Source organism: Nelusetta ayraudi, unplaced genomic scaffold (genome assembly GCF_046127955.1).
Source record: "Nelusetta ayraudi isolate G7.1 ecotype Tasmania unplaced genomic scaffold, CSIRO-AGI_Nayr_v1 ptg000063l, whole genome shotgun sequence".
NCBI classification, from domain to species: Eukaryota; Metazoa; Chordata; class Actinopteri; order Tetraodontiformes; family Monacanthidae; genus Nelusetta; species Nelusetta ayraudi.
This window is the reverse complement of record NW_027466113.1, coordinates 2,400,502-2,420,084: the sequence shown is the minus strand read 5'-3', so window position 1 is coordinate 2,420,084 and position 19,583 is coordinate 2,400,502. Positions and strand designations below refer to the sequence as shown.

General features: G+C 45.1%; 1 protein-coding gene across 9 annotated transcripts in view; it reads right to left on the bottom strand.

Moving 5' to 3' along the window:
• Window positions 1-449: 449 nt before the first annotated feature.
• The window catches only part of adgrb1a (adhesion G protein-coupled receptor B1a), a 126,400-nt gene continuing 107,266 nt past the window's right edge, over window positions 450-19,583 (bottom strand). For 4 of the 9 annotated variants that reach the window (XM_076040776.1, XM_076040781.1, XM_076040777.1 and 1 more), the window contains 8 exons: window positions 14,576-14,674; window positions 10,986-11,157; window positions 9,179-9,274; window positions 9,036-9,075; window positions 5,406-6,061; window positions 3,362-3,397; window positions 2,883-3,041; window positions 450-1,749 (listed from right to left, as the gene is read on the bottom strand). In XM_076040776.1, the coding sequence (XP_075896891.1) occupies window positions 1,555-1,749; window positions 2,883-3,041; window positions 3,362-3,397; window positions 5,406-6,061; window positions 9,036-9,075; window positions 9,179-9,274; window positions 10,986-11,157; window positions 14,576-14,674 (1,453 nt within the window). In that variant the 3' untranslated portion in view covers window positions 450-1,554. Of the gene's footprint in view, window positions 1,750-2,882; window positions 3,042-3,361; window positions 3,398-5,405; window positions 6,062-9,035; window positions 9,076-9,178; window positions 9,275-10,985; window positions 11,158-14,575; window positions 14,675-19,329; window positions 19,390-19,583 lie in introns of all 9 variants that reach the window. The other 5 variants (XM_076040780.1, XM_076040784.1, XM_076040779.1 and 2 more) reach the window with 4 other exon arrangements.

The following is a 19,583-nucleotide window of genomic DNA, read 5'->3' as shown; positions in this document are numbered from 1 at the left end:
AAGATGGGGGGGGAGGGGAGGTGGAGGGTGGGGAGTTGTGTCAGAATAATCATATTAATAATAATAATGATAACAACTATCTCCAAGCACAGTAAGAAAGATATTCATAGGCTAAAATCCATTCTGTAGAACTCTGCGGAAATAATTACAATGCTGTACATCAGGACTCTGAATAAGCCTTTGTGCTTTCCCTGTGTGCAACCGCCACCCCTCTGTATATACCACCAAGCCATATTCATTTCATTTATTTATTCATAGACCCAAGTTATTTACCCATCTCCGTCCATACAACACGCCTATACAAACACACAGATAGCTTCTTGTTTTTTGTTTTTTTTTGTCGTAGAATCTTTGATACACTGTGGAATTAACATTTGTACTGTATCAAGCCGGCTCGTACGTCTCAAAACCGAACCCCCGGGCAGCTTCTTTTTTTTTTTTTTTTCCCCCCTCCTGCCGGGCGCGGCTCCCTGCAGGTGCACTAGGGGGCGCTGTGAGGGTTTGGGGGCGGTCGACGTGTGGTCCCTGTCAGTTTGCCGGCGACACTGATGGTTGACGGCCGCGAATGAGCCGCCGCAAAGTCCCGCCACCCGCCCTGTCGTGAGTCTGAGGTTGTCCAATGGCGGCGAAGGCAACGGACGCCGTTTCGGGCTCTTCAGTTGGTTATTTTGTGTGGGTTTTTTTTTTTTTTGTTTGTTTGTTTGGCACTCACTGCAGAGCCGTCCTCACCCGTGGCGGATGGCAGAGGAGTCAACGGAGCAGCGACGGACTGCTTGAAAAAAAGGAAAGCATAAGGGAGCTTGGGAGAGCTTTGGGGGGGGGGGTCAACTGTTAGTTGATTATCTCGAACCCATGAAGACGAGGATGTTAGAAGGAGAGAGAGAGAGAGAGAGAAAAAAAAAAAAGTCGGGGCATCGGGTCTCGCAACGGGCACACGGCCGGACGGTGGCCGGCCAGTTCAGAGAGAGCAGAAAATTGACAACCGTGATCTCAACGTTGGAAAAAGAAAGAGACAGGATGATGAGTACGTCAATGTATCCATTTAATTCAGAATGTTTTTTTTTTTTTTTTTTTTTTTTTACATAATTACCTTTGCTATGCAGTTTATTACATGACTATATGGTGCACACATAGCAGCTGGAATCGGTCTCCCTCGTAAACCCGAGGTGAACGCACAGGAAGTGGGATGAGCGGCAGTCCGTCGACCCGAAGCGCCGTCCGAACGACCGGCCGTCAAACCAAAAGACACAAAGAGACACGCCCCTTCCTTCTCCCGCCAAAAAGATTCTCTGACATTTCGATGGATCCCCCCCCCCCCCCCCCCCACTCCAAGTGTCCCCTTCCCCACCTCAAGCTTTTCACAGTGGGCTTCCCCTCAGCCTATGAAATTGAGGTATGGTACAGGGCAGTGTGTGTTTGTGTATGTGTGTTGCCGCTTGTTTGTTTTGGAGCTTCGAGGAGCACAGAACCGCTAGGGGGTCAGGGAGCGGGGAGGTAAGGATGTGGGCGGGGGTGGGGAGGGGTGGGGGGTGGGGGGGGGGGGGGGGTGTGTGGTCACACTTCTGTCTGCAGGTCCATGATCTCCTGGCCCACGAGGGGGATGGTGGCACTGGTTTTCTCCCACTCCACCGCCTGCAACTCCAAAGGCGACGACGCGACCGTCTCCAGGTCCTTCCTCACCCAGGACGGTGGCGAGTGGGTCTTTCGTATGCCCTCCCACGCTCTCTTGTTGGGGGTCTGTGGCTTGTCCTGCAGACAAAGAGGACAGAAGGGGAGGGGGAAAAAAATAACCCGCTGTTGAAAATGGCCACAAACTCAAAGCTTTGAGATGTTTTGGTGCCTGTTTGTTTGTTTGTTTGACTTATTGGCATTACCAGTGCCAGCACGGCAGACCGACCTCTCTCAGCGCACGCACACTATTCATTCAGTCACACAGTTATGACATTTTGTGACCAATGCTCTCCATGCAACGTGTAAAAAGACTTCACCAAAATTATGGAAAATTAAAAGAACGAACCAAAAAAGGAAATCATGTTTGATTACAATGACCAATCTTTTACTTTTTTTTTGTCTTCTTACCATGCTATGTCAAGCAAACCAGCCTTGAACTGGGACAGAAAAAAAAAAAAAAAAAAAAAAAAAATCTTATCCACCCAAAAAAATTGGGTGGGAAATTTCTGTCGCTATTAGTCGTACAAAGAAAGAAAGAAAGAAAGAAAGAAAGAAAAAAAACAGCCTTAGACAAAGACACACCTGCCTGCGCTCGCATATGATTGGTGTCAAATTGCCGCGTCCCTGATCTGTCGCACTGGACTCCAGTGCCAGGAGAGACTTTCAGAATCCGAAGCTCTCGAACAATTTGGGAGATCAGAGGCTGTTGCTGCAGCAGCAGCAGCAGCAGCAGATGGAAATCATCCACTGCCAAGGAAGTGCTGCAGCTACAAAGCCAACATGTATTCAGTGTATTTGTACTCGCCGTTGGTGACTTTAGTGGGATTCTCGCCCAAACCTCTCCAAAATCGCTCAAAATTACCATTACGTCCACTCGAGCCCTAAATAAACTGCTGATCATTTCTTGAATGCCACTCATTATTAAATGTAACATAAAATGTACGAATCTGTTCACCACTATGGTGGTCATCAAATTATCATTAGTTTCGGTTGGCAAATATTTTCCACCATCACAACACATCTATTTTTTTTTTTTTACTGTATATAATGAATTGAGATAGCTGCGCTCACAATTTAACATGTACCGTTGCTCAATTAAGCGATTAGTACTGAAGAAAAGAGGGGGGAGGGGGGGGGTAAAAAAGAAAAAAGTATTAGAAATAGAGACGGGGTGGAGGGGGGCAGAGCAAAAATAAAGTGGAACTCTTTACACTCATGTTGGTCTTGTCGCTGCTGGCAGAGGACACACTCCATCTTTTGGCAGCTTTGGCGTCAACAGGTGGAGATTCTCTATCCTTGTCTGCACTGTGAATCTTCCTGTTCAGGTCCTGAAACATGTCCTGGTGGCGTTTCCGGGTGTGCATTATCTTCTACACAGGAACATTTCACGTTACGTATGCGGAGACACAGCAGCACAGCTCTCACCATTTCAATGTCAGTTACTTTTAACCCTTGACCGCGTGACTTAAGCTTAACACGACAGCCACACCATTTCTTTCTTTTTTTTTTTTCTTTTTCTTAATAAATCTGGTAAATATATGCAAACATCTTCGAGGACTGGGAAAAAAAAATTAAAACTAGGAGAGAGCAAGCGAGAACTAAGAGCTACGAGACACATCAGCTGTTTGGTATTAATCTTAAGAAAGAAAAAAAAAAAAATCTGTGTAGGAATCAAAGAGTCTAAAATTACCTCAAAGTCAAGTTCTGCATAGCGAGATTTTCGTCTCTGGGGGGGGAGATGAGACAGGGAGATTAAAGATGCGGTTTGGTTATTATGTGTCTTGTGAGCAGACGGGTGCTCCAGTGTGTCGACTCTTTTACAGTGTGTGTGTGTGTGTGTGTGTGTGTGTGTGTGTGTGTGTGTGTTTGCACGTCAGGGTGTCTCAGGGAGGAGAGTGTGAGGTTGGAGGGGGTGAAACCCAAAACAAAGCAAGGCGGTTGAGCCGCTGGTCAGCCTGACCCCGTTGGCATAAGTTTGCGGTTAACAGATTGCGACCGAATAACCTTTTGCGTTTCCTGTCACGGAGGCGGTGAAGGAAAGGCCGACCGACCTTCGGGCTGTTTGGTTGCCGTGGCAGCTGCCGCCTTTGCGCGGCATTCATGGAAGGGAGGGAGGAGGGGGGGAGTTTTTTTTTTTTTTTTTTTTTGCCCCGGAGTGAAAAGACACCAGCAGGCAGATGTCCACGCTGCTGTCACTGTGGAAGTCGCGCAACTAGCCACTGCTGTCCACACTCGGGGCTCTGAGTGGCAACCGCGATGAAAGGCGGCGTCCTTTTACATCAAGGCTGGGGAAATATTGGGGGATTTTTTTTAAATTTTTTTTAGGGGAAATAAATGTGGTAAGGTCTAAGAAATTAAGGCAAAACTTAGTTAGTAACCTGTTTGTGGATTTTTTTTTTTGAGTCCTTTTTAGATTAAGTTGAATATTGTCTGACTTCTAATACTGCAATAGGTCAAAACGAGCCTCGAGCTAAAAAAAATAAAAAAAATAAAGAAATAAACAAACTATTCCAGTTTATAGCTATAAATGTAGCTGTTTCTACAAGATGGCTGTAGGTGTGTAAAAAAAAAATAAAATATGATCAACACTACAGTTTAATGCTCACAAGCATACCATTTCACAATGGTATGATGATCAAAACAAAAATAACCATGCCATGTCACTGTTTATAGCTGATGTCCCTGTCTGTGTTGAGGGGAGGGGGCGGAGTCAAATGTGACATTTGTCACAATGATACGTTTATCAGACGTCAATGTCAATTGTGATAATGGCTCCTCGTGATTGGACAAGAAGAAGATTGGAGCTGAATGCGTGTTGCGTTAAGTTATGCAAATGTTGCGTGTGCAACACAAGACAATTCAAAAGTATTGCCTCAGTTGAATATGATTGAATACGATTCAACAGACACATCGCCATCTGAACGTGACATTGAGTTTCGGAACTGCAATTCATTTTGTTAACCTACCAGTGAATCATCCGGACTGTCTCACTGTCGATGAATGAATTGAAGCCCAGAACCCACCGGAAAGAGTCTGCGGTGCGTTTCACGGCTCTGCGGCCACCAAAGTCAGTGTTTGATTCCAGCAGCTGTTTCAGGAGCGTGGATTTGTGGAAAAATATGTGGCTAATCTACTTTTCATGTTTCACGCGTCGCGATTGCGTCAATCGCAAGCAGGTCGAATCATTCAGGCAGGAAGTCAATCATCGGTTGATTTTCATCATAATATACAATGTGCTGTATTTATTTCTATACTGTGCTTTACTGTGAAACGTGAACGTGGCGTATCGGCTTCAACGCAACGCGCTCGGTGGAAGAGGGTATGACCCCGCCGCAGACGCGGGCGGGGGTGAGGGTTTCAATCACTTTGAAAATCTTTGGTCTGAAAGGCGGATGGGGGCGGATCAAGGAAATTTGAGAAAAAAAGGAACAAAAAAATGTTTAAGCTGATGGTAGTAGATGGCACTGTGCGGGAAACCATGGATTTGCATTCATTTACCCAGTGTGCGAAATACCAGTCAGGATTCAGGGGGGGTGTGGGGGGGTTCCTCCTGATTGTTACTCAATACCAAACTAAATTTCCTTAACATGCAGTGGGCCTAAAAGAATGATCTGACCCCCCTCCCTCCCCAGACTCCCCTGCATTTCGCACACTGCATTTACATTCCATTACAGTGTGAAGCATGGACCTGACAGTCAAGAACACGGCCGACCGCACAAACGGCGCATCCATACCTCCAGCGAGCTCATGGAAAGCGTGGAGACGGTCTCGCCCTTGGGCACGACGCCAGAGTTGCCGGACTCTCCGCCCTCGGCCGCCTGCGACTCTCTCGGGACGCCCTGCAGGTTGCGGGCGGGCGAGTCTCTGTCCGAGCAGCACGACACGCTGATCTGGTCGGCCGGGAGGCTCTTCAGGCCGAAGCCGGGCACCGGTTCCCCGCTGACGGGGTGGTTGGCCAGGTGGATGAGTCTGGTCTGGGGCAGCTGCTCCTCCTTGCCCTTGGTGGCCTTGATGGTGGCCGTGCCGTTGCCGGGCAGGATGACGTAGCCGGGCGCTTTGCCGCCGCCCTCGAGGCCGCCGCCGCCGCCCTCGCCGCCGCCCCGGTGCACCTCGCCGTCCAGCTGCTTGAAGAGCTCGCTGTCGCAGATGTAGATGGACTTGGCACCGGGCAGCTCGGTGCTGATGGCCTTGGTGGCGCCGCCGCCGCCCTTCTCCCTGCGCATGGTCAGCGTGTGGCTGGTGTAATCGGCCACGTTCTGCAGGTGGACCTTGGCCATGCTGGCTGGCATGGTGTTGAAGTTGGAGCCCTTCTGAAGGGTGAGGGTACCGACGGCGGCGGCGGAGGAGGAGGCCTTCTCCTCTGCCTGGAGGGACGAGCGCTTGGTCGTGCCTGTGTGGAACAAAAGGAGAAGGGAGATGAATGAGGTTGACCAGGAGGACAAAGTTCGAATCATGTTTACGCATATGACAAGCACTCAGTGGGCGAAACACAGTTACGATTTACCCATGAGGCCCCTCGGAAGCCTCAAAGCGAAAATGTGAGGGAGTCTCATATTTTTTCAAAAAGAGAAAATATATATCTATTAGGGCTGTCAGTGGATTAAAATTTCTAATCGCGATTAATCACATAGCGTTCTGAGTTAACTCGCAATTCATCGCAAATGAATTGCAATTTTCTTTTTTCTATCTCTAATTTTTACAAGATATTCATTGTGTTTCTTATACTCTAGGGATTTTTTTTGTTGTTGCTGTATTTAACCTTGAGAATTAACCGGATTCTCTCGTGTTTCTTTGAGTGACTTCCTGTCCAGCTTGACGCGGAAAGCTCACGGCTCGCGTACAAAAAAGACCCGACAAAACGAAACGATCGCTGCACGGTGTTTGAGATCACCCTGTCTAATATTCTTTTTTTTTTAAATAAAATATTCATATTTTTTTGTGTGTCCATGTGTATAAAATAGAATAAAAGTATGTGTTTTATTGAATAGGAAAAAACGTATGTGTTGTTATGTAGACTGTTATGGCTTGCATCCATGAAATAATGTAGGCCTCCTGCATTTTAAGGAAAATTTGATTGGTATTGAGTTATAATCAGTACGCCCCCCCCCCTCCCCCAACCCTCCCCACCCTCCCCCCACCATCCTGAATATTGACGGGTATTTCGCACACTGCAAGTACTGTTTCGTTGTCCGGTAAACAATCACACACTAACTGGTTTGGCGAGATAATGAAAGATGAAGCAATCATCTTAGTTGATATTGTCATTTAGTGGAATGAATTCCCTCGAGTGTTCATCTGACGCCGTTGTGGAATTGGATCTGTCTGCCTGCGACGCCACGCAAACAAAATTAAGGCGATATTAACGGAGCCGAATCGCGGAGGAGGACGGCCGGCTGCGGCCAAATCGATCGTGACATCACCTGACCACGAGTTCAAATTGCAACCAGGCTGCGAGCAGGAGCTGCTAAAAAGAAATCCGCTGCTTTGCTTGTCGTCTGCGGCGAGGACGTCTGCGGTGATGGCGGCGACGCCAAGGCCTTGCAAGCTGTCGCCGCTGTTTTCCATTTCTCAGTGTGTCAAATGCAGCATTGTCTATTAGAACTAAATGCGATTGTGTCCCGCATGCAGAGGTACTCTAAAATAATCACTCTCTAAAATATGATCCACTTTCATATTGAACTACAAATAGAATGATAGTTGAAAAAGCTCCACTTCAAGCATGAACAACTTTAAAATAATCCGTGAATTACTTTGAAGAAAAATTGCGCGTCCTTTCAACACAAAAGTAACTGGCCTTTTTTCCAATGGAAGGAGTACAAAGTACAGACATTTGTGTACAAATGTAGGGAGTAAAAGTCAAACTGTCACCACGTGAAGTACAGATGACTGAAAAAAATAAGTAACCAAAGTATTGGTACTTTGTCACTTCCTCTGCTCACATGTATTCCTTTAAGCTTTGCGCGTAGCTGCCCACAAACGCCCTCAGACTGCGTCGAGCTCAGAGTCCCAGACGTGAAGGAAGAAGCTGTAGGTTCATCATTCACAGATTTATTTTAAATATCAGGTCCTCGAGTGGTTTAAAAACAAATCGGAGGGGGCGGGGGGCGAGGGGCATCGCGAAGAAATTCCAGCGACTCCTGTGGAGCAAGAGTCTGCACCGAGCTGTCGCATCATTTGAGAAGCAGCGGAATCCCATCACTCACGCTGGAGGGAAAAATAAATAAATAAATAAATAAATAAAATAAATAAATGAATGAATGAATGAACTGCTTTGTGAGCCTGAAAGCTGCAAGAGGGAGGCCGTGGACCATCTCATGTCCATATGTTCTCAAGCAGAAATCCACTCACAGCAAAATTGGGATAAAGTGCTGGTGCAGCAGTGGGGGAGTTAAAGAAAAAAAAGACAGAAAAAGAAATAAAGAAGGAGAAAAAAAAAAAAAAAAAAAAAAAAACTTTTACACATGATTTAACGCCCAGTGATGAATAAACAAAAGTGATGCGTAATTTACCATTACATCAAAAAATGTCTCGCTACTTATCTATTACTAGGGGACGCAAAACACTGTGAGTTACCGCGATTGCAAACAAACACTAGGACCGGCCACGGGGGGCAGTAATAAGTTGAGATCAGCGAAGTGCGACAGTCCTTCGGTGGAAACGTCAAAATGTGCTCGATTGGTTAAAGCAAGAATGAAGTGAAAGCAGAAAGTAAAAGATCCAGAGCAGATCTGCCTTGACCTAATCAAATGACCTTTAACAGCTGGCTATCCCTCAGCATGCACATCTGAATGCTTGCCTGCTAAAAAATTATACACACACACACACACACACACACACACACACACACACACACGAATGTATGCTCTTGTTATATTCTCTTTTTCCCCCGTCTGCGTCTCAGCAGCGTTTCTGCAGCCAGATGCTTTTCTTGATATTCTGTCTCCGGAGATAATCAGATTCTTCCCTCCCAGAGGATATCAGAGCAGCACCGCTATCTGATGTGGCACCGTCGGGGAGGGACTTAATTATACTGCACCAGTGTAGGAGTCCCACAGACAGCTCTATTTATCTGCATATAGCTGCTCAGCGCACCATTCCCCCCCCCCCTATCAACGGAGCCTAAACTGTGTTATGGAGCCGTAATGTGTTGCATCTCTTGTCAAAACAGCATTTCAGTGGAGGGAGGCTGCTGCCATGTTGATTGTAAGACAGTTGGCGCACAACGGAGGGAGGTGGGTGGGGGGGTGGTGGGCTGCCTATCGTCTGTTTTTTTTTTTTTTTTTTTACGACAACGCTGAGGAATTTGAAGCCTTCAAAATACAAAAATACAGAATGTCTTCAAAGACAAATCAGAAGCAGCTCACCTGATCTGCACGCCATGTCCACGTCTTTCTCAAAGTCCGTCTGAAAGGGACGAGATGGGGAGGGGGGGGGGGAGAAAAATGTATCAAAAGCGTGCGTCAAGCAAAGAATACTGCCGCCAATGCTGAAAAACCTGTTTTGATACCATGAGCTGCGCGTGGCCATTCTGGAAGGAACCTCCCGAGTCTCCGTTGGTGTCCTCCTGACGGTCCACCACCCGACACTTGACCGCCTCCTGGACCTGCGGGGGCGGGGCAGAGCAGCTTTAATTACGGTCGGAGAACGGCGAGTCGCTTCAAAATCTGCTTTTACAGCAACACGAGAACACGTTTACGCTTAAAAAGAGTGAAAGGCGAGAGAAGAAAAGGGAGATCAGAGCATGGAGATTATTACTGGTCCGTCTTATTAAAGCCCCGATTGTTTTAAAGTAGTCCCCAAGACCTGCTGTGTCCTTGTGCTCCATAAAACACAGCTGTTGATAATGAATAATTTCATGGGCTACTGGCCATTACAGCCTTGTTGCTCTTTCGCAACAAAGTTTGATGGCTCCTATAATGGAGCTCTCAAGAATGACGCCAAACACACAGGTGTTCCACGTGTAAAAAAAAAAAAAAAAAAAAAAGTCCTCCAGTGTCTTTCAAACTCGGTGTGAAAAAACTGCAAACGGTGGGAGATTTTAACCAGGAAAGATGGCTGCTTCAGGCGCGATCAGGAGTAGTTTCTGACTGCTCCATGCGCCATTAGTTTGCCTCGAGGCGACTGACTCGTATGGAATTGGTTATCGTGAACATGTCCAGGTACGTGCTTCTTCAACAGTTAAGCTGCTGCTATGGCAGAGACACCGTCCCTGGTTCCATTCAGCCCCTCGCAATGCACATGCTTTAATCCGCACTGTCGCCTCAGCAAAAAACAAACAAACGAAAAAAAAAAAAAAAAAAAAAAAGGTTGTGGGTTCAATTCCCAGGGCTGGGGGGCATTTTTTTGTGCACAGTTTGCATGTTCTCCCTGTGTTCTCTCCAGCTGGCTCAAAACGGTGGGAAGTAAACTGCCCTCAGCGTTAGCGTGAGTGCGAATGACGGTTTCACAGTCCATGCGGCCCTGCGATAAGCTGGCGACTTTTCACGGTGTACCCACCCTCCGACACACACACACACACATACATATACACACACACACACACATACATACACACACACACACACACACACACACACACACATACACCACCACCTCCACCGTTGCGACCCCGAGTGCAGGAGTAGTGATAACAGGAAATGGATGGATGGATGGACGTTCTCAACCTTTTCCACACCACTAACCCCCGAAACAGCTTCAGCTTCTATTGGAAATGGTTGCATTTCCAAATATTGAAATGGAACAATTCAATAATTATTACAATTCTTTAGAATCATAATTCTATCAACTAACATGTTGATAATTTTTCTCTGTGCCTTTAAAGTCCTACTTGATGTATGCCGCCTCATATTGTCTTACTTTAGTTGGCCAATTCTAAGGTTGTTTTGCAGCAGTGTCTTCCACAGCTGGACTGTTTGTCTGGTCCTCCGGTCTCTTTGTCACAAACCTGTATGTTTTGCTCTAGCTAGGCTAGTTTGAGAAGCCAATCACCTTGACAAATGGAGCCAACCAGCACGCCACTCACACACACACACACACACACACACACACACACACACACACACACACACACACACACACACACACACACACACCATAACCAATATGATTGCGACGCAGCTAGTGGCTGCCACTTTGAAAACCACTAGTATAGATCACACATTGCCGGCATCAACAATGGTACATTGTAAAAAAACAACTCCATCCCCCCAAAATAAAACAATTTCTTAGGTCTCTCTGTGACTGCAGTCCCAACCGGAGTTAACAGTTTCACGGGTCTGACAAGAGAAAAGGCCGTCAGGAGCGACGTGAGGTACCTCTCTGCGCAGGATGCAGTGCACCATGACAATGACGAAGCCTTCCAGGGAATCGAAGACGGCAAAGAGGATCTGGAAGAGGGCGGAGCGCCGGTCGGTGATGGCGAGGACGGCCGACATCCACGTGAGGGCCAGGAGGGGCAGAACCACGCAGGAGCTCCACAGGGAGGCCCTGCAGGAGCGGGAGGGGGACACGCCGTCAAGTTCGGCCCAGTCAGCGTTACACGCAAGGCAGTGCATATTTCTGGTAAAGTGATGCTGCAAAACATTCGATATTGTGTCATTTGCTTAAAGCGTTAAGACATGTTGCCGGCTATACAAGCATCCAAATGCTTGAACGGGTTATTTTCTCATTAAAAAAAATAAACAAACAAACGAAAAAAAAAAAAAGAAGAAGTCAAATGTATTGCTAACACAATTCGAAACACTGTTAGCATATTGTTAGCAGCCTTCAACTCTAACCCATGCATAAATATATAACGTCACGACAAATAAATAATTATGCTACTTGGAAAAACATACATCCATTGCTGTAGAGATATATATGTTCACAGGTCACATATATTGCATGCATGTATGTTTAGGATGGCTCAGTCAAACTGGAGGAGGATCTGGCACCGCAGGAAAGAAAGGGAGGGGTGGGGTGGGGTGGGGGAGGGTACGGGGGAAGAAGAGGAGGAGGGGGTGCAGTGAGAGAAAAACAAGTGTAATGAGGCCGAAACAGAATGCAAGAGACAAACAGAAGAGAGAGAGAGAGAGGGAGTGAGAGAGAGAGAGAGAGAGAGGGGGACAGAGAGAGGAAGAGGAGGAAGTGAGTGTCTGTCGCTCCCACCGCCAACGTTACTGCCTTGCTCCCTAGTGTGCTCCTGTTTTGATTTTTATGTGTTTTTTTTTTTTTTTTCCTTTTTATTCCATTCATTTTAATTCACCCGAGCCGAGCAGAAACGACAAAATAAATCGCACGCAGAGAGAGCGCCACCTTGAGATAAGTTTCGGAACTCGCCTGCGAGAAAAAAACTTGAATGATACGGTCAATAGCAGAATAACAACAAGTGATAAGCAGGAGTGATGTCTTCTAGAGTGAAAGTGTCTTATTTATCATTAGAGAGTTCTTGACGCCACAACAAGGACCGTCATGGAAGAGATCTCTTGTCGTCTTGCGGACACAGAATCTGAAGAATAAACTCTTATTCTTGTCTGATCCCTGTTATATCAACGACGCTCTCAACTGATCTGTGTGCCATTGATTTAAAAAAAGAACAACTCCTATTTTGAAACCGAAAGGCACTAGTGATGCATGAAACTGCTGCGAGCCACAACTCCGTAAATTCCAACTGCGCTTTTGGCTTCTCACCAATTACCAGTGGGAGCCAAAGAGGGAAAAAAAAGGACATGTATGTATATGTTAAATCAATTCTGAATATATGTTAAATATCAAATTCTGCAACACTTGGAAGACAAACAAAGACTGTCAGGTTTCAATTCATTTTTCTCGAGTCTCCAGACAAACTGCGTTCAGATGGTGTGGATGTTATGCACAGTGGCGAAGGGGTAAAATGACATAACTCACTCGGGTGCTGACTGAAATGCATTCATCAATGGCCGACGGCTGTTTAAAACGGTCCCTGTTGTTGGCCTGTTCTCATCCCCTACTACGCCACAGTGCTGTTTTTCACCTCAATCCACTGTTAACCCAGACAAGACCGATTTTTGTTTGTTGTTTGTTTTTGCTGCTCCAACGATTTACGGATTCGCATCCTCGTGATCCAGAAGCTACGACGTGTCTTCAGAAATTCTTCAGGGCTAAACTCATTCACAACAGAGGGAAAGGGACCCATGGATCTGGATCTGAAGAGGTTCAAGGCTCAAAGTTGGTATAAGTCAAGGTGTTGTCAGCATCAAGTTTGATAGCTGGCAGCTGGTGAAAGTAATTGGCAGCACATATGTCTGTGCACTGAGCTGTTTTGGAGTGCAAATTTCAGACATCGGTCCTGAAGTGAGTCATAAATCAGTTCAAAATGACTACGCTGGCACAGCGTTTAGGACTGCAAGCCTCACAGAGGGAATTTCTTTGGTCCGAGTCGCTCAGCCGAGGGTTTCTTTGTTTGCAGTTGCATGGCTTTTCTCTTTTAGACACTCCACGTTGGCGCAAATGTGGTGGAGGCGCTCAGCCACAGCAGCTCTGACCATTCTGAGCTCACCGTGCGTTACGACACCGTGCGTTACGACACCGTGCGTTACGACACCGTGTGTTACGACACCGTGTGTTACGAAACCAATTGACCTTGATAATCTTGACAGTGCTTAATTATCAAAGACACAGCCTCTGAACCATGCCGACTCTGAAAGCCAGAACCACTACAGCAGCAACAAGGTGGGTGGCTGATGGTCACCTCACTGGCTTCAACTGTTTCCTGTTTCCACCCAGCGCACATTGCAGTATTCCACTTCCAGCAGAGGTGGGAAGTAGGAAAGTACAACTACTTTGTTAACGCAATTAAGTCGATTTTTCAGTATTTTTATTTTATTTTTTTTCAAATTACTTTTTACTTTTACTCCCAACATCTTTACTTTCTACTTCTTGCATTGGAAAAACACGGTGGTTACTTTTGTACTTAAAAGTATTGAAGTATTTAAAATATTTTAATAGTTGTCGTTGCTTGAAGTGGAGCGATTTGAACTATGCTGTTATGTACTTTCTTACTTTTACTTGCTTAAATAATTTGAACCAGTACTTTTACTTTTACCAGAGTTTTCTTTTTTTTTTATTAATACTTTTACTCAAGCACAGAAAGTGAATACTTCAGCCACCTCTGGCTGCCAGCGCAGTATGTCGGCAGCTGTGATAACTGTGCAATTCTAAACTTTAAACTTTTTAGAGACAACTGCCCCGACCAGAAATGAAATTCTTAGGCTATTTTTGCTTAGAACGTGAGATTATGACGTATTGGGGGGAAAAAGCAAACAAACACATTTGATCGTGGTTAAAGCCACATTAAAGTACATTAATGGATCTCTCATGGATCCCGTGGCAACGTCGCAGGGCGACTCGCTCATCAGTGTGTGATGCGAAGGGGCAAAAGGGGGAACAACTTTGGGATGTGAGGACCAGGGATGAGAACAGTGTGCACTGGTTGGAGAAACTCAGGTATAATCAGATTTTGATGAAAATGAGGCCAAAGCACTTCGGCATCATTACAAAAGAAACGCACTCAAACATGCAGAAGCAAAGAGGAAAAAAAAAAAAAGTTGTATTTTTTTCTGCACAAGAAGAGATTCACTCTTGCTTCATATTTGATTGTGTAAATGTGAAACTACCCCTGGGCTCTTTGGTCGACCTCACCCTCCCGCACACCCCACCCTCGCTTACGCAAACCACACAAAAAAAAAAGAAAAAAAAAAAAGAAGGTTTGAGCAGCCTTGGAGGAGTCCTCCCCGCCCGAGCACCCAGGAGGAGACAGATGACAGAGTGATAGGTAGGAAGAAAGAGTCAGACTGAGTGAGGGAGGGAGGGAGGCTTAGAGCAGCAGAGGAGAGGTCAGAGGTCAGAAGAGGAGGAGTTAAGGAAAAAAATAATTAGCGGGACTAACATGGCGTTACTGGTAGCTGTGGTGGAAACGTCAGCCGAAGAGATAACTCCGCACTTGGCACATTTGAGCGTCATATTGTACAGTGGCACTGTCATCTGACTGCAAAGTCAAATTAACACGCTGTAACATACACAAACAGATACAGATACACCTGCACACGGACGCGCTGAGGGCGCGCACGCACTCGCACACAGTCGCACGGTCAAAAATAAAAAAAAAATAAAAATGAAAGTAAAAAATAAAAATGAGTCACAGGGTTCACACACACTCTCTCTCTCAGGGCTATAGTGCAGCGCTGAGATCTGTGTGTGTGTGTGTGTGTGTGTGTGTTTGGGTTTTGGTTTTTCCCTACGTGTGCGTGTGTGTGTGTGTGTGACGTTACGGGCGGGGAAAGTGGGACCAAGATATCGTGTGTGTGTGGCTGCGAAAATGATGACACGCAAGAAGTCTGAATCTCTTCCACGAAAAAAAAAATAAATAAAAAGTCCAAAGGGACTCTGTGGACAAACTGTAAGGTTTTGCCTCCTACCTGCGTGAAATCTGTATGACAGCTGCGGATTTTGCGTTAAATTGCCGTTTAATTATGATGAATTGCTGGATGTGCCTCGGCTCGGCTCGGCGGTCACTCGGTGCAAGCTAACGGGTTGCTAACGGGTTGCTAACGGCTACGTCACGCACGACTGCAAAGACCGCATGCGAAACCAGAGCCACACTCCCATGATGACCCACTGCAGTGAGTGGCCACCATCTACCATCATAGGCCGTCTCCTCTTCCGCCAAATCCTACACCGGTAGGTGACCCTAAGTTAGAGCAGGACGTTTCACAATCACTGGGTAGAATTATGTGGCTAACAACGGCTCTTACTGGGAAACAACGCAACTTTTTATTTATTTATTTATTTATTCTTTTTTTTTTTTTTTGGACCTGTTGTAAAAATTTGGCTTGAGTAAGGATTTTTATATTGGTAAACGTTTAACATACTGCCCATAAATACAATTATAAAAGTGTATACTGGCAGTACGATAAACGTCTTCTCTTTCGTTCCCTTATAACTTAGAACGGTTCTCATAAATAGATGTAAGAAGGCACATAGCGCAATTAGAGCCTTGCTCCTAATTAGCTGCATTTTGTAAGGAAGCCAGTCTTACAGTGGCCTTAATACAAAACGCACTGTCAGGCGGGCTTCCTTAAAAAAAAGTTACACACCGGACCTTTAAGAGGCAGGGTCAGTTCACGTGTTCTGAATGAGCTAGCTCATCGCTAACCAGAGGTCTTTCCTGGAGGTGTTTCGCAGTGTCGGTCGTGCACCCTGCCCCGCACGATAAACCTCGTCGGCACGTTTTGCACTGAGTGCTTGTGTCATGTTTTTACGTGAAGCAAAGCCACACTTTGGAACGTTGCCGCACGCTTTCCCTGCTCTGCTCCGTGGCTTCTCTTTTTGAACGTTTCTTCTTTGTCGGTGATTGGCGGCGGCGGCTTCTTCTTGGTGATCAAAATTAGGAATCCAAATTTTAAAAAAATTTGAGCGATTCCTGGAGAACGGGAATATTCGTTCCTCCAACCTATGACCCCACCCACTGTGAAATGTGGAAGCAGAGGGCTAAATGTGCCATTTCTAGAGATACAGCGCGAGAGGGTTCACATTCTACCATGTCTAGTAAATAAATTATTGAAGTTATTGAATTAAATTGTGTGTCCTGCCCTTAAAATCCCTTAAAAAAAGGCGGGGAGGGGGGGGAACTGCCCCCGAAACAGTGACCCAATCAAAACAGCTTCACGGTTTGGGAACCACCAGTTGAGAAACACTGGCTTTAACACTTTCTTTGTTCCAAGGACTCTTCATTCATCACAGGTCTTTGGCGGTTGCACGTTATCAATACATTCCTCAACTTGCAGTACAGTTTTATAATTTTGCTCATTACCTCCCAAAACAAGCCAAAGCCAAAGCCAGCGCATGAGTGGGGACCGCAGTAAAACAGCCTTGAGATCTGCGATTGATTTTCAGGAACCTTCAGTATCTTACAACTTCCTTTTTTCCACGTGGCTTCGCCCCTTCCGCTGTCTGGTAAATGTCAGTCCGAAATAAAGACACCGTCGCGCGCATATGGGACCAGAAGTTGATGTTTACTATTGATTTTCCAGATCACCGAAGCGTCAATTTTAGCCGCCGTGATGGAAAAATAATGGTGGGATGTCACTTTGTCCGCCCCCCCACTCCCCCGCCCCCAGGCAGCTACTCACTGAAAAAAAAAGCGGCAAAAAAAATGGATACGGCAATAATCGATGAACGCTGTTATTCCAATGGACTTGTCTTTAAGAGAGTCTGGCCGAAGCGTCGCGCGGTGTCTCTCTTCAAAGACTTTCCAACGGGGGACACCTGAGACGAAGCGGTGGGGTCGCTTCTCCAGAGAACGAAACACAATCGCTCCGCTTTCCCGCCAAAACCAACACGGTTCCAATTAAACTCCGCGCGGCCCGCTGCTGTCGTCGCCAGACAAAGACCGACTGGGCCCGCTGATGATATTGACAAATAATAAACTAATCTGCCACCATATGGCCTCCCGCTACACAACAAATAAAGGCTGAAGAGCTGAAGGGATCAATATCTAAAGGCCTCCAGATGCCTGGATTTAAAGAGGGGTGGGGGAAAAAAAACACATAATGGAAGAAATTCAATTCCAAGTAAAAGGTCAATGCGGCTGCTAAATGTAGGCTGTAGGCAGTGATATTAAAAAGCAATCAGGACTTTAAAAAAATAATAATAAAATAAAATACAGCAGTGTTTCCCTGGACTTGAGGAATGGAGGGGAAAGGTGGCTCGCTGAGAAGCGCCGCTCTGTCGAAATGAATAAATATCCACTGTGGACAAACATATAAACCCTCCTCTGTTCCCCTTTCAACAGTTCAACAACAACACCAACAACAACAAAGCTCGCGCTGGAAGGAGCAGCTGACGCTTTTTGTCCTCTTATGAAAGTGTAACAATGGACGCCTGGAAATTAAAACCTGTAAACACACAAGCTCGAAGACTGAAGCCACTCAGCCACTCACTTCACCACTGTCCCTTTTCATTTTCTCAGCCAATTAACCTGTAATTTTTGAAGGTAATGAGGGGAACAAAGTGTCTCTCTCTCTCGCTCTCTCTCCGAGGTGTGGGCGCACCACTTTAGTGTGCTCACTTAATTGGCTCCAGCACTATTAATTGGCTTCATTAAACATGTGTTGCACTTGCCCCACAAGAGAGTAGGAGGGGAAAAAGAAAATCTTGTTCACATGGCCTGGCCCACCTTCAAAAAAACCACCAAAACACACAAAAATATATAAAATTCAAGTAAAAGTAAGAAAGTGCTGGGTCCTGCTTAAGTGAAAAGTAAAATAGATTTTTTTTTTTGTTGTTGTTGCAAGTAATGAAACAATAAAGCAGAGGTACTTTTCAAGCAACAACTTAAGTAATAACAGGAATAATTTGAACAGAATTTGCGTCCTTCAAACACTTTTTCTCGAACACAACCAGCTTGTGTTTCCAATGGAAGAAGTAGAAAAGTACATATATTTGCGTACAAGTGTAGGGAGTAAAAGTTAAAAGTCGCCAGAGGAAGAAATACTCAAGTACAAAGTACTCAAAGTAGAGATACCTGTCAGTACAGTAACAAAGTATTTGCACTATGTTACTTCCCACCTCTCTGTGTATGTGTATGTGTGTATATATATATATATATATATATACACATACATATATATATATATATATGTATATATTTGAACTATAATGCTATTTAAAAATGTGAAGCAAATATTTGAAATGGATTTTTAAACAGATCCACAAAAATCCACATATGAGCTTTATATAATTCCATTTATAACATTAGCATACGGAAGGTTTGTTGCTCCACTGATGCCAACTTGAGCAAAGATGAGAAGTCTTCACACTCAACAATACTCCGTGATAAAAGGCCAACAAATGACTCACACGGAGAACGACACGTGAGCAGAGTGTGATGGGACAAAAAAAAAATAATTAAAAATTGTCATCTCTTTCCACCCTCCGCTGACGCCACTCAAGTACGCACGAGAGAAATACTTCACGTATATATATATATATATATATATATATATATATATATATATATATATATATATATATATACATATATATATATATATACATATATATATGTATATATATACATATTTAAGCTCTTACACAGCTCTCATTTTATATCTTATTGAACAACAGCTTTGCACTTCAAGGCTGCAGCTTGAGTCACGTTTGCAAGAAACAACTGAATGATTGTCTAACGCAACGACCAGAGTGCTGCAGAACGACCCACACCTCTGCACAACGCACAACTCATAGAAGCTAGCCACGCTAGTCGCGCGCACACGGGCCACTCCGGTCCACGAAATAATGGAGAACAAGAAACGTGAGTGCGCTTCAAGACGTGATTACATTGTTACGGTTAGACAGGACACAGCTGTTCTATTATTAAGCAACCGTGAAACGGTTGAGTGTTACTTTCTAGTCTACTAACGGGAGGCAGTTTTGGAAAAGGATCATTAGTGAAATAATGAGGTAAAGCGGGAGGAAATAGTGAGGCGGGTTCATTGGCAGAGCTACGTTAAAGAGGACGGTGGGATGGCCGGGGATTTATTTCTTTTTTTTTATTACTTTTCGTTTCTTTGAATTTTTTTTTCTTTTTTTTTTTTCTTTTGATTTAGATTTTTTTTTTTTTTGATTTTTTTTTTTTTTTACCCAATCACTGATGACATGGAAGGGGACGTCTGAGTCTGATGTGTTCCTGATTGGAGAGCCCTGAGTGAGAGAGAGGGGATTCTGTGCAACGCAGCATGACATTTCACACAACAGCAACAACAACAACAACAACAAAAAGAAATACATTCGAAGACAGAGAGAGATCATTGAAGAAAGCAAACATTTGCAAAGAGAGTGGAAGAAAATAACATTTGAATGCACCAACGATGCTGATGGAGACAGAACAGCCTGTG